At 43.9% G+C, this 15,412-nt stretch overlaps 1 protein-coding gene and 1 non-coding gene across 2 annotated transcripts in view; both read right to left on the bottom strand.

The window, feature by feature from the left end:
- Positions 1 to 15,192, bottom strand: part of LAPTM4B (lysosomal protein transmembrane 4 beta) — a 63,881-nt gene extending 48,689 nt beyond the window's left edge. Inside the window, exon 1 of the mRNA XM_025265069.3 lies at positions 14,862 to 15,192. Within this exon, the coding sequence (XP_025120854.3) occupies positions 14,862 to 14,960 (99 nt within the window). The 5' untranslated portion in view covers positions 14,961 to 15,192. The remainder of the gene's footprint in view (positions 1 to 14,861) is intronic.
- TRNAQ-CUG lies at positions 10,724 to 10,796 on the bottom strand. Its single transcript has one exon. It is a non-coding gene; the product is annotated as a tRNA-Gln (tRNA).
- Positions 15,193 to 15,412: the final 220 nt, after the last annotated feature.

Genomic DNA, 15,412 nt, shown 5'->3' with positions numbered 1-15,412 from the left:
CCAGACCAGGGATCGAACCCATGTCCCCTGCATTGGCAGGTGGATTCTTATCCACTGGACCACCAGAAAGTCCCAAGTTTGGGCCTTTTAATTGAAATGTACTTAATTTTAGAGTTCTGACACAAATGTGCTTTTTATTCACGTAAGACCCTGTCTACAGGGTCCTGTTCTGATAGTGAAATAAATCTCTGACACTTAACTATTTCAACTCAAACAACTGTGGTAAATACATGCTGGGGGAAATTTAATTCCCCATAAAATCCTAGTAGTGCAGGAGATAAACATCAGCAACCAAATAAGATGTAGAATAAATGTTGTAACATTAACTCATCCACTGAATCGTTCAAAAATTAGCTATTAGGCAACAAATATATGCCAAGCACTAGGCTAACATCAATACACATTAATCCCTGCTCAAACCAGTCTGCTGTCTATCTAATGGGGAGGACAGTCAAAGAAACTGGCTGTTCCATTTAGAGTAAAAAGGAATTCTGCTACACTGTGGCTGGGGAGAAGAGGGAGGCAACGGAAAGCCTCTGTCGGAAGAGGACCTTCTCAACACCAGAAAGTAAGAGACTCGGAGATCTCGAGAGACAAAGATTACAGCACAAATGAATAATTTCAGGGAATCAGGCTAAGTGACTGAGAACTAAATGTTAGGAGAAAGTTCAAGGAAACAGAAAGGTAAAAATGAGCAGCGCTTGGCAGTCCCGAGTTGGATTTTAAGTAAAGCCGGTGTTTTCAATACGGAAGCTATAAATCCTCTGGTTTACACAGTGTGCGTGCAGGAGAAAGTTTAAGCAGTCAAGTTGACGCTGAATCTTTCCTTAGGGCCCCACTTCGACAGGCAAATTTTAAAAGTGCATTAAACAGATTCTCCCTCCCCCAGCCCCCAAGTTCAGCGCAGGCCTCCTGATTCACTTTGCAGCCTAGTGCCGCCCTTTCCATATTCCTTCCGCACGGGTGATGGCTTAAATCAAGAAACCACCGCCATACCTCCTACCTATTACTGAAGCAGTTCTGCCTGCCCTAAGTGGTGTGATCGTTGCTACAACCACTCCACAGACAAGGACTCCCAGGATTCACGGGAAACCTGCGGGGAGTTGTGACCTTTCCAGCTGAGACTCAGTCATGGGTCCTGATTGCAACTGCCATACATGCTCTTCCCAGTAACCCAGGATCCACCCAAGAAGCCACCGCACCCGGTTCACAAGGCCTGGCGACTCTGTTAACCAATCCGCTGGCAGCAGGCTCGGAATTCTTTTCAAGGGAGTGTTCCAGACAGCCGCTCTCATGTGAGCTGAGGCTGGGGAGCAGAGGGAGACAGACGTGCAACTCCCACTTCCTGAATGGACTTGGTCCAGTTCCGATCTTCATGCTCGGGCTGAGTCACCACTATATTCTCTCGGAATGATAAGAAAGATGTCTGGACAGTGGACAGAAGGCAAAGGATAGTCCTCAGGCAGGAGCCAGAAAGAAGGCTGTCCAAAGAGCCACCGGGAGACCTGAGAGGCAGGTGTGGACAGGAAGAACTGTGCCCCCCCGCCACACGTTGTGCCCTAAAGAACTTTCTGGATCTCTGAATGTAAAGACACAGGCCAAGCCAGAGCCTAGTTTATAATGTGCATAAAGAAGGATCAAGCACCAGAAGGTTTAGAAGGCCAGCATCTGGAAAAGAAGAGAAAATATAAAGTGCAAAAATGGCTAATTTAATTTTTTTAGGGCAGCAAACCTGGTGCTCTTTGTGTTCTGAGATGCTCTCTATATTAGATCTGTTAGTCTCTATTTGCAACCATCCTATTCCAAAAACTTGGATTATCATTAAAATGGGAAAAAAAAAAAAGAAACATCCTTTGAAAAACTATTTTAAGTGATTATTACTCCCTGCTTAGCTTCAATACATAAATACTTTATTCCTACAGCTGTTTACCAAAGACAAAACTGAAACTCATAAAACAGAATGTCTTTACTAGTGAAAGGGAAGAGGCAATAACAGATAACCACTGAAACACAAATTTTGCATTCCATTCAAGAACAGTGTTGTTATTTGTACTTAAAGTTAAACTTTTTCTTACAAAATAGCAATACATTTAAATCACCTAAAAAGAAATCCAAAACTTGAAATTAAAGACCAAATAATACACTTCTAGTTTGTACACATACTCTGAAATTTAGAATAAAAAGCTGCTAATGTATAACTTGATAGCTAAGTTTTCAAAAAATTTTAATTGTCAAATTAAAATAAAATCCAATGATACAGTCTAACTACTCATAGACAAAGAAATGCTTTGCAATCATAATGCTGAATTGTTAAATAATGCTTTTCTCCTTCCCGTACATAAAATGCATACCATAAATATTCATTACTATGAATCTAGGTAATGAAACATTCTTGAAGGTGATATTAATATCTGACATTGTTACTTTTAGTTAAAAGAAAATAGCATTATATTACGACAAAAGTAAACAGCTTCTGAAGATCACCATTTTAAGCTATTTCTCAACGTAAACTAATGAAAAGATTATCCAGTAAATTATTAACTGTCACTAATATAAATAAGTATCTTGTAAGATTCTATTCCGGTTTACATACTTCCTTTAGAACAAACAAATTATCTAAGAAACTTCCTTTTAGTTTCTAAAGAGCTATGAAGGAGAAAAAAAATAAGGCAAAGAAATATTCTCAGGTAAATAACAAGAATCAAAAAAAGCACCTACTGAAATTTTACTAACTTAAACTTTTAAAAAATTTTTTACTGGAGTATAGCTGATTTACAACGTTATGTTACTTTCTGCTATACAGCAAAGTGAATCAGTGATATATATCTCTACTCTTTTTAAAAAATTTTTCTCATATAGGTCATTACAGATTACTGAGTGGAGTTCCCTGTGCTACACAGTAGGTCCCTATTATCTATTTTATAAATAGGAGTGTGTATATGTCAATCCCAATCTCCCATTTATCTCTGCCCACCCCCAATCTTTTAAACATTTTCACAAAGGCGCTATGATCTTTCTGCTATTAAAACCTGTTTGAAGGAATAAAAAGTCAAGTTTTGACTACACACACATGATTCCAAGAAAAGAAAATTAGCATCAGAAATGTATGAGTCCACAAACCACTGCTATCAAAAGTGTGGTCTGTATCACTGAGTCACTTGGCTGCACAGCAGAAATGAACACAATGCTGTAAATCAACTATACTTCAGTAGAAAAAAAAGGGAGAAAGAAAAGTGCTGTCAGCAAAATGAAGTTTCAGTATCATCCCACATGTGTTACTAACGTAGAACCACAGGCCCAACCTCAGACCTAATGAATCAGAAGGTCAAGGGACTTCCCTGGTGGTCCAGTGGTTAAGAATCTGCCTACCAGCGCAGGGGACACAGGTTTGATCCCTGGTCAGGGAACTAAGATCCCCACGACCCATGGGACCACTAAGCCCATGCGTGCTCCAACTACAGAGCCCACACCACAACTAGAGAAAAGCCCTCACTCTGCAACAAAAGATCCTACGTGCAGCAATGAAGATCCCACACACCACAACTAAGACCCTACCTAGCCAACTAAGTATTTTTGTAAAAAAGGAAGAAAAAAAAAAAAGTAAATGTCAACAGGACTGACAGCTGACCTCTTAGCAGCAAAGCATAACTCTACAATGGATGGAGAGCTTGAACGTGTCAGCAACTGTCAACCAAGGACTGCTTCCCCGATGGCTCAGAGGATAAAGAATCAAGTCTGCAAAGCAGGAGACCTAGGAGACTGGGGTTTGATCCCTGGGTCGAGAAGATTCCCCTGGAGGAGGCAAGGGCGACCCCACTCCAGTATTCTTGCCTGAAAAATCCCATGGACAGAGGAGACTGGTGGGCCACAGTCCCAAGGGTCACAAAGAGCTGGACACGACTGAATGACTAAGCACAGACACAAGCACTGGGATATCTTTCAAGAACTTGAGCCAAATAAAGACAGTTTCAAAGAATAATAGTTTGCCATCAACATATCCTCCCTGGGACCTCCCTGGCAGTCCAGTGGCTAAGATCCGTACTCCCAATGCAGGGGGCTCAGGTTCAATCCCTGGTCAGGGAACTAGGTCCCACATGCCTCACCCGAGAACTCACAGCCACAACTAAGACTTGGCACAGCAAAACAAACAAATAAATAAAACAGACCCTCACTAAAGGAGATGTTTAAACACGTGCATCAGTCAGAAGGACAGTGATCCCGAACAGCTGGTCAAGAAAATCATGGGTCATGTACTTTCCACATGCGGAGTTTAGAATGTCCATTTTTTGAATAAAAATTATAGTAATTGCAAAAAGAGAAAATGATGGACAGATGTGTAAATACGTGGCTAACTCTAAGCGAACACTGATTGTATAGGTCAGTGTCTTAGGGAAGCTTTAAAAAGAAAAGACACTAAACTACAAGAAATGACGAGTTAAAGGACATATACTGTTCAAAAGAAAGGCAAAGATATTACTAAGTCTTTTTGTTAAGTACATATATTAAATTTCTTGAATGAATCACTACTGCCATAGAAATAAAAAAAAACAGCAGATAGGCCAAAACTGCTTACCACAATTATGTTCCAATATTAATACACATATTACATGTATTAATATTATGTGTTCCAATATTAATACACATTCATTACCGGCAATTTCCTCTTACTAGACCCTGGATGCCATGTTGGCAAGGATGGGGTCTATTTTGAATCATATTGTATTGCCAGCAGCTCACACAGCTCCTAACACATGAAATGAAGGGAAGAAAATAACCAGATACACATTAACACTCCTTCTAGGCTTATATTTTCTACAATTATTTTGAGATGGGAAGAAGGAAACGGCAACCCACTCCAGTGGGTTTTTCTCTTGCCTGGAAAATTCTATGGACAGAAGAGCCTGGTAGGCTACAGTTCAAGGGGTCACAAAGATTCAGACACGACTGAGTGACTTCACTTTCACTTTCTTTGAGATGGGAAGCCCTCATCCATAAGCAGTTGTGGTCTCCTGATCCACTAGCTAGCTTTATCTGATGTCTTACACAGATGACACCAGCTGCTTTCATATGAAAATACTATCATGTGCCCTCATTTTATCTTTAAATTAATTTTTGACAAGCAATTAAAAACTCCACTGATGATTTGCATTTGAATACTACTTGGTTTTATCGGTAGTTGCAACCATTTTATGACTTGCTTAAATTGTTTTGTGATACTTTTGAACGATTATTTGCAATTATTTATTGTTAGAATTATTAACTGGACTGTAGCCCGCCAGACTCCTCTGTCCATGGAATTCTCTAGGCAAGAATACTGGAGCAGATTGCCATTTCCATCTTCAGGGGGACTTCCTGATCCACTAATTGAACCCAGGTCTCCAACACTGCAGGCAGATTCTTGACCATCTGAGCCACCAGGAAAGCCCACAATGTACTGGTTTGTAATACTGGAATTAAAGCCTCCAATAATTAGTACCAGTTGCCCAACAGGCAACAGGATCGCAGCAGTAAGACTATTGTTAGGTGTCATGTCAGATTAGTAGATGGCCCTGGAATCTGTTCTCCCCTTCCATCACAGTAACAGGGGTATCTGGATACGTAAATCCCCAGCTGAAGATACCATCTCCCTGCCTACCACGCCGCTAAGTCCTTCATCTTGTTTTGGGCTACTGGGATATGAGTGTTTCACAGAATCCACATCTTGGTGAGAGGGTTAACAGGCAGGAAGGCCAGGGGTCTCCAAACGGAGGAATAGGCTGCAAGTGTCAGACATTTTTATCTCTCTTAAGCGGCAGGAGGAAACAAACTAGAGATATTTTTTTCCTTCTCTATACAAATTTAAAAGGTTTCTCTTAAGATACAGTGTTGCCATAATGACACCTGGTTTCACCTGAAGTTAACCATTCTCAAACCTTGAGTTAACCAATGCATTTTTCTTATGGAAATGTTTTTCTTAAGCTATGTTAATGTACTATGCATTTATCCCAGACTCTTGTCTTTAGGTCAGTTCCGCCTAATGGCTCAGAACCTACTTGACAAACCAGTGTGTTATACTCAGATATTGTTCCCCTAATCTATGTAAATGAAACTATTTGTATGGTAATCTGCCCTTCAACAAGATTCAAGTCAATCGTTTTATGGCCCGGGATGAATCATGGCCTGGGGTGCCAAGATTATCCCAAAATGCATCTTATGGATGAGGGGCCTGGTGCCATTCTAAGACATTCCTTTCTTTCATTAACAGACAGTGACTATATAACATCCAGCTGAAGACTAGCAGGGGGTTACTCTTTCTGCCCTCTTCTGATGCCCATGTCAGAAGCTTTCTCTATCTCCTTTATACTTTAATAAAACTTTATTACACAAAAGCTCTGAGCAATCAAGCCTCGTCTCTGGCCCCAGACTGAATTCTTCTCCTCCGGAGGCCAAGAATCCCAGCGTCTTTTCGTTCAGCAACAACCTTTCATTGGTGCAAAACTCATGCTAACCACTTTGTTACGTTCAGTTCAGCTGCTCAGTCATGTCTGACTCTTTGCGACCCCATGCAGGCCAGGCTTCCCTGTCCATCACCAACTCCCGGAGTATACTCAAACTCATGTCCATTGAGTCGGTGATGCCATCCAACCATCTCATCCTCTGTCATCCCCTTCCCCTCCTGCCTTCAATCTTTCCCAGCATCAGGGTCTTTTCAAATGAGTCAGCTGTTTGCATCAGGTGGCCAAAGTATTGGAGTTTCAGCTTCACCATGAGTCATTCTAATAAATATTCAAGACTTTTTCACATTACGTTAAAATGTATCTATAGTGGGACCTAGAGAGAGTGATATTAACAAACACTTTATTTCTTGTTCCGCTTGCCTTTAAAACGTGTTCGGATGAACATCCATCAAGGGACACAGGTTCTATCTCTGGTCCGGGGAAGAGCCCACAGGCTGAGGGACAACTAAGCTTATGAGCCACAGCCCCTGAGCCAACGCGCTGCAGCTCCTGAAGCCAGCGCGCCCTAGAGCCTGGGCTCCGCAACTACAGAAGCCACTGCAACGAGAAGCCCACGGACCACAACCAGAGAAAGCCCACGTGCAGCAGTGAAGACCCAGTGCAGCCATAAATCATAAACAAAAATAATTTTTGAAGCTTTTTTAAAAAGGTAGTAAATACCACTGAAATCTTCACCAGACAATATTTCATAAAACTTCTCTTGATCCTTTTTATTTGTGGGTGGGGAGGTCTGTATTTTTTTTAAAGGGACTCATTAGACATCTCTCGAAAACCCAGTATCCATTTCTGTCCCAAATCTGTCCGATTCCTGAATTCAGATGATGGAGAGAAGAGGGGTGGCCATGATAGACTTGTATCATTAACTAACCAGTGAGAATTCCCATTCATATAACTTGCATCATTAGCAAATGAGAAACTTCTGGTGGGAAGACCTGACATAGCAGCATCTCCCATCTGGAAGGCTGTCCGCACCCTGCCTCGTCACCCGGGCCATCTAAAGTAGCTGGCCCTTTCCATCTTCCTTAAAAACTGTTTTCAGCCTCTCACCCCTGTTAATAATTCTTCAGTGCCTCTCACTAACTACAGAATAAAATCCATACTCCTTACTTTGGAATTTCAGTCTTTTACAATCTAATATAGTCAGGAAAACACTAGGTAATAAGACTTACTGACATATTACGAGTTAGTCCCTATTTTGCCCTGGACTTATGGACCAAGGTATAGAATCTGACAGCTGGAAAGAAACTATTCATCTAAAAGGAGCATATCATCACCTATGGAGCCTGACCCCAGGGGTGCTTTGAGGTCTAAACAGGAACAAATGTGAAAGTCCACTGAAAACCACGTATCACTCACTCCACAAATGCGAGATGTCGGCTTTACTGTCCAGTATTACTATCCAGACAGAAATCAAGTTATTGCACCAGGACTTCTAAGGATACAAAAAGAACCCACCAGGCTTGGGTACACAAGCAAGCTGTGACTTTCAAAGTGAACTAGCTGCTTATTTGACAGGCCAGGTCATAAAGCCAATGAGACCAGCTACTCTGAGCTCTTTCATCCTTTATAATCTGATATATGGCCAACTCCCCAAAGAATAGTGTCCGGCACAAAGAGGCATTCAGTATGTATTTGCTGAAGACTAACCTAAAATACACTTAGAAAATGATAAAAAGGATGGTATGCACAAAGGGGAACCCATCCTGGGTGTCAATGACAGATTCTTCCAACTATCAGCACCACTTTTTAAAACACACTTAGAAAATCATCGGATAAAATGCAAGAAATTACAAAGGGAAAAATATGCTTGAGGGTCTCAGGAGCAATCCAAGTCCTGATGGCAAAATATATTCCATAAGAAATGCAGGCTTTACGTTAAAAAGAATAATGCCATTTGCAGCAACATAGATGGCCCTAGAAACTGTCACACTGGGAGAAGCTAAGACAGAAAAGAACTATCATATGACATCCCTTACATGTGGAATCTAAAAAGAAAGGTTTTGTAACTTACAAAACAAAGAAACTCACAGACTTAGAGAAGGAACTCATGGTTGCTGGGGGGAAGGACCAGGGGACGGAACAGTTAGGGAGTTTGGGACCGACATGCACACACTGCTATATTTAAAATGGATAACCAACAAGGACTTACTATAGAGCACAGGAACTCTGTTCAATGTTGTGTGTCAGCCTGAATGGCAGGGGAGTCTGGGGGAGAATGGATACATGTACATGTATGGCTGAGTCCCTTTGCTGTCCACCTGACCTGTCACATTTTTTGCTTATCAGCTATCCTCTGATACAAAATAAAGTTTGTTTGTTTTTTTTTTAATGTGGCCTTTAGTATAAGGAATACAGCAGGGATTTTTTTTTTGTTTATTATTGTTCTCCAAACATTCTTTCTTTCTCTTCCCAGGAACAGCCTCTGGATGTCTCAACCCTCTGCTCTCACAATTTTTATTTTAAATTAATCCCACTCCACTCCGCCCCCACTCATAGCCCTCCAACCAATAGTTCAAGGGAAGCATATCCCAGACCTAAATTCATCAGTATATTCTAGTCACATAACCATGGCCTGTTTGGTTCAGGATTGTACAGATAAATTTATCAAATCTGAACGAATCTCAGGACTCACAGCTTAAGTACTGGCTGGCATATACGGCAGCCGTTTGTATCCTAAAGAAGGTAATCTGAAAGGGGAGGGGTTGGGAGGGGCGGGGGAAGGGATGCAGTGAAATCCACCGCATTGCTTAACTGTGTAAGCCGACTTCAGCAGATGAGAAACACAAGGGTCATGAAACACACATCTCCCGGAGGTAGTGAGCCCACGTATTTTAGGAGTAGGATGACAAGCTCGTATTTGTGTTTGAGAAAAATACCTCTGGAAATTGCATATGCAATAGACCGAAAAAAAAAAAAAAAAAGGATTATTGATGGCAAGGCTAGAAGCAGAGAGACCAGTTATGATTCTATTATAATAGTTAAGTGAGAGTTAATGAGAGCCTAAATGAGAGAAGTGGTAGCAAGAATAAGAACAGGACAGAATAAGGCACTCAGGAGGTTGGAAAAAAAAAAAAAATCAATATAACGTGGAGACAGAATAAAGTAAGAGATCCAGATGGCAAGGGGGACAGAGGCAGCTATCCGAGGAATCTGAGACAGGGGTCGAAGGAGACTAGTGTGGGCAAATCTGAGTACGGGCGAATCTGGGGAAGTTAACGGATTCAGGCTTAGAATATTAAGTTTTGTTGAAGACAGGAAATCCTAGAAGCCCACATAGCAAGCATTCTGTGTCAAGTATTCCTTTCAAATTGTGATCCCTCCGGAAACCAAGACAAATCAGTCCTCATTCAGTGAGGATAGATATGCACCTTACTTGTTTTTCTAAAAAAACCTTTGTAGCTATTAAAGGTTATGGGAGAAATCAACTTTTTTCTTAGGTTTAATGATTAAACTGCCTTTCTAAGTAAACACAAGCCTCCACCTCACGTCATAGTACACAAAACACAAAAGCTCCACAAAAAACCTAGAACTAAACCAGATGTAAACATAAAAGCTAAAGCCGTAAAGCTTCCGAAGAAAACAGAGTATCTTTACAATCTCAGGGTAGGTAAAGAAAGTACAAACACAGAAAGTTCTAACCATAAAAGAAAAAACGCGAATTGAACTTAACTGAAATTAAAAACTCCAGTTCATCAAAATAGACTATTAAGAAAATCAGTGGGCAAGCCATGCTGAGAGAAAATATTCACAAAGAATATATTTAACAAAGGACTATACTATTATTATCCAAAATACAGAGTTCTCACAAATCTGAAGGATTAAAAAAACAAAAAGATAAAACTCAGTTTTTTTAAAAATGTGCAGTCAACACAAAGGAAGATATATAGTTGGCCAAGAAGCAAAGATAAACTGTTTCAGGTCATCAGCCACATAGGGGAATTCAAACCCAAGTCACCAACAGCTACCACTACACACCTCGTGGACTTTGTACCCTGTGGGCTGGAGTGTAAAAATGGCAATTTGGAAAATACCTGGCAGTTTCTTATCAAGTTAAAACACACGACGACCAGGAACCCCACTGCAAGGTGTTTATTCAAGAGAAATAAAACCAGATGTCCACAAACTCTTTTTATTATGTATTTCTTTTCCTGTGCTAGGTCTTAGTTGCAGCATGCGGAATCTTTGTTTCAGCATATGAACTCTTCGTTCTGGCATGTGGGATCTAGTTCCCTGACCAGGGAACGAACCTGGGTCCCATGAATTCAGAGTTCAGAATCTTAACCACTGGACCACCAGGGAAGTCCCCACAAGCTCTTTTTTTCAAGACTGTTCAGAGCAGATTTATCCATAATAGCCCCAAACTGGAAAAACCGAAATGTCCATCATCTGGCAAACGGATAAACAGATTGTGGTATATTCTTATAACAAAGTAATACTCAGCAATAATAAGGCACAAATATTGACACACTCCAAGACCATGAATGTAAAATTCATTATGCTAAGTTAAAGAAACCCAATACAAAAAAAAAACCACCTACAGTATAATTCCATTTATATGAATAGGCAAAACACCTATGGGGTGGGGTGTCTATGGAGGGGATAGTCTGAGAAGAGGCACGAGGGAACTTTCTGGGAATGTTCTCTAAGGGTATGGGTTACAAAGGTGCAAACATTGGTCTTGTCAATGAACTGTACACTTAATACCTGTGATTTCCACCATATGTAAAGTATGCCTCAATTTTTAAAGGGAAAAAAATAAAAGAAAGTAAATGAAAAGTGATCGCTAATACAGATACCTGAAATCAATATGTTTTAAAAAAAAAAAAAAAAAAAACTGGACTGAAGGAAACCTTTATCATTTCAAGGCGAAAACAAAACACAACTTTTAAAAGGTACTAAACTGGAAACAGCACAGACCAATACATCACTCAGACCACAAGCTGCAAATCACTTAACCTCTTCGCCTTAGTTTCTCCTCTATAAAATGGGAATTTTAAAAAAATCTACCAGGAATATGTAAAAACTAAGCTTATGCAAAGCATTGTAGAGAAAAATGTTGCCTGCCATTCCAGTTCTACCAGGATCAAGCCTTTAGCAACCGCAGTCACCCAGGACTCTGGGACTGAGGGGAATTCAGGCTCGAGACAGACAGATCCCCAAGATAATGCAGATCCATACCTGAGAAATTTCAACTTACAGATTCTTGCATCTTCCCATACTTAGAAAATGATACATAAAATCATTAACCTGATTTGCCTGTTCCTTGATTAACCCTCATCTCAGGACTTCAACTACAGGTTTTCTCACAGCAAAAAATTCTTATATCCCGGCTCCTCCCTCACATCTTCACAACAGTTTCTCAGAGCTGTCTGAGAGGTTGTTCCCCTGGGCTATTTTATATAGAGTAAGACACTGAATAAACTCAACTCACAGCCCTTCTCATAGTTCACTCCGGTTTTTTTCATCAAGGAAGCTAGGGAATTCCCTGGAGACCCAGTGATGAGGCCTCCTCGTTTTCACTGTGGAGAGGAGTTTGACCCCTTCTCAGGGAAGCCTCGTGGTGTAGCCAAAGAAAGTATTGCTATCAATAGTATAGTGGGCTTCCCCAGTGGCTCAGTGGTAAAAGAATCCGCCGGCAATGCAGGAGACGCAGGTTCCATCCCTGGGTCGGAGAGATCCCCTGGAGAAGGAGATGGCAACCCACTCCAATAATCCTGCCTGGAGAATTCCATGGACAGAGGGGCCTGGTAGGCTATGGTCCATGGGTCCGCAACGAGTTGGGCACAACTGAAGCGACTGAGCACAAATAGTGCCTGGCACACAGGAGCTTAGTAAATGGTCATGGTAGAAAACAATTAGAAAATGCATAAAAAAGATTCACTTTACCTTTCCTTTCAATGGACTCTTTTTTGAATATCTATTCTCCTACCCTTTTTTCTCCTGAAAACTCTACCTTTTTTTGATAGTGACCTCATTCCATCCAGATGACTGGTGGAAAGAGAAAGATGCCTTGTTCTTTAGCTTCTTCATCTTAAAAATGCACGCGTAAATCAAAGTTTTGGATAACCAAATTATATATGTAAAAGGATGAGGCAAACTCACTAGTTTAAAAAAAGTTTAAATTGTTTTGAAAAAAGCTAAAGACTTATAAAGGTGACCAGTAGCATACACCGTCTGTGGGGTCGCACAGAGTCGGACGCAACTGAAGCGACTTAGCAGCAGCAGTGTACATTGTGTGTATGCTAAGTCTCAGTCGTTTCCAACAATAGGCAACCCTGGTGGACTGTAGCCCACCAGGCTCCTCTGCCCAGGGCATTTCCCAGGCAAGAATTACTGGAGTGATTTGCCCTTTCGGCCGCCAGGGGATCTTTCCTTTCCCATCCAGGGACCGAACCTGTTTCTCTTGTCTCCTGCATTGGAAGGCGGGTCCTTTACCACTAGCGCCACCTGCGAAGCCCCAAAGTGGCTTGCTTATTCATATCTGCTGAAAAGCTTTCTAATTATTTTTCAAAAAGCCATCTTTCCAAATGCTAAAACCTGCATACCAATAACTCCTTTCCCCAAAGAGCACCCTCAAGCTGTGGACAAAGCCTGCAGAGTCCTCTCCTTTTACCACACCAATGTGTCCTACTGGATTACCGCCAACAACAGGGCTCAAGTAGATTTATCTTTCCTGTAGATCACGTAGTCCATTTGCCTAATGCAGTGCCCTAGATTTTACAAATTACATTCATAGATGTACTTGCACCCTGCAGATTTCAACATCTTCAAGGAGGACACAAGACATGTGGATAAAATTGTCTATCTTGATTATCAATAAACGCACTATTTCAAGACCACCCACTATTCTTTTGCTGTAACTGTAAATTTCCGTTTTCTTTTTTTGCTTTCAGTAAAACCAGGGTAGAGCCAATACCCAGATGTTCTTTCTGCATTCAAGCCGCACAGTAAGAACCCACATATATTAAAGATTTGTCTGAAAGCTTTTAAGGCCAAATATTTCTATTGTGTGGCCTGTGACAGGCACTGAATAAAGGAAACTTGAAACTATAAACAGCACAGAGAACACCATATTGGGGGAGAGGGGTGTTTGGCACCACAGACGAGTTCACAATTCGACTTACGTCCGTGTTACATCAAAACACTGAACTATCAACCGACCAAAACACTGATGACTAAGAAGATCACAATGTACCACCACTAAAAAGTTCTATATGCCATCTTACTACCACGTCTAAGGTGTTTCTTCCTGGTGCAGAGGCATTCAGCGCCCAGAGGCTCGGGCTTAACTCTCCATCATGATGGAACAGAAACCACGATGCAGCGGAACCCGACTCGGGTGCTTGGTGCAGTCTGGGTCGGGGTGGGGGGGGGCACCAAATCAACTTGGAGCTGGTACAGAGCACGACTCCATCAGGTTGCCTCACTAGCGCCTGATAATCACTGCTCCCCAAACAAGTAAAAAGCTCCAACCTAGAAACAAACTAACAGACCAGATGGGCCTTCGGGGTCGGCTAAGAAGCTGGGGATCACCTGCAAATCGGGGGTTTAGGGGGGAGGTAAGTGGGTGTAAAATGGCTGTCCAGGGCCCACTGAAACGCAGTGAATCACAAGGCAAGCCCCTCCTAGGGTAAGGGCTTTACAACAAGCATGTGGGTAAGGCACCCCCACCCCAGCCATTCCCACTCGGGATGCGAAGGCGCGCAGGAGAGCGGCCAGCAAAACCCCGGGCACCTGCGGGCGGGGAGAACTGGCACGCGCGGGGGAGGGTGGGGGCGGGCAGCAAGAGGTGCCGGCTCACTGCCTCGACGGCTCTCCCGACCCGTCGAAAGCACAAAGCCCAGCGGACGCAGAGAAGAAAGGAAAGGCGGGCACGTGCTCCGCAGGCAAGGATGGGGGTGCCAGGACTCCGCTGACCATCAAAGCGCGCTTTCGCCGGAAACCGCGCAGCTCCGGGAGGCCCAGCCGGCTCCCGGCGGAAGGCTTTGGGGCACCCCCTTTGCTCAGCGCGACCCCAGCCCACGCGCACCGCCCCCCGAAACCATCCCCACCCCGAACACTGGGTCCTGACCGCAACCCCCGCCACAGGTTGGCTGAGCCGGGGGGTGGGGTAGGGTGGGGGGGGGGGGCGCATCGTGAAGCCGCCCGCCCAGAGAATTAAGTTTCTAATAATATAACTTTAGGCGGATTAACGCCGGCTTCGCCCAACCCCGAGGGCCACAGCCGGTACCCACGAGGGGGTGTGAAAAGTGAAGCGGGGTCCCGGGGGGTCCCGGGGCGTCCGCGCTCCTCCCGGGCAGGTGCGCGCCCCCTACCCCCACCCCGGGGCGGGGGGCGGGGTTCATCCAGGCAGGTCGCGCTCACCAGGTACCAGACGCCGAGCAGGATGGTGCCGGTGCGGACATGGCAGCAGAGGCAGCAGCTGTTGGAGTAGAACCGCGTCCAGGGGGCCACCATCTTCATCGCTCAGGCCGCGGGCGCAGTGGCGCGACTCTGCGCCCAAGTTCGCAGGAGCTTCGGCCGTCGGTCCTGCGCACCGCGCGGCTGTCGCCGGCCCCTCTCTCCCCTGCTACCCTCGCTCCCTCTTCCCGGCCCCCGTCCGCCGACCACCGGCCCCGGGCCCCGCGCCTCTCCCCGCGAAGAGCTCGCAGCTGGAACCTCGGCCGGACCCTGAGCTCCGAGGGCTGTGGGGAAAGGGGGCCGGGCCGGGGCGGGGAGAGGGGCGGGGGCGGGGCGCCCGCGGACCACGTGACGGGCGCCGGGGCCCTGTGACGTCACCACGGGCTCCAGCCGGCGGCCGGCGCCGCCCGCCCAGGGGGACAGAAATCAATCAACCCTCACCCCTGGCAGTCCCTGAGTAGGCCCCGGGTGGAGTTCCGGGCCTCCCGTCTTTCGTTTGGTCATTCGTGTAACTC

Source organism: Bubalus bubalis, chromosome 15 (genome assembly GCF_019923935.1).
Source record: "Bubalus bubalis isolate 160015118507 breed Murrah chromosome 15, NDDB_SH_1, whole genome shotgun sequence".
NCBI lineage: Eukaryota > Metazoa > Chordata > Mammalia > Artiodactyla > Bovidae > Bubalus > Bubalus bubalis.
This window is presented reverse-complemented; position numbering and strand designations above follow the sequence as displayed.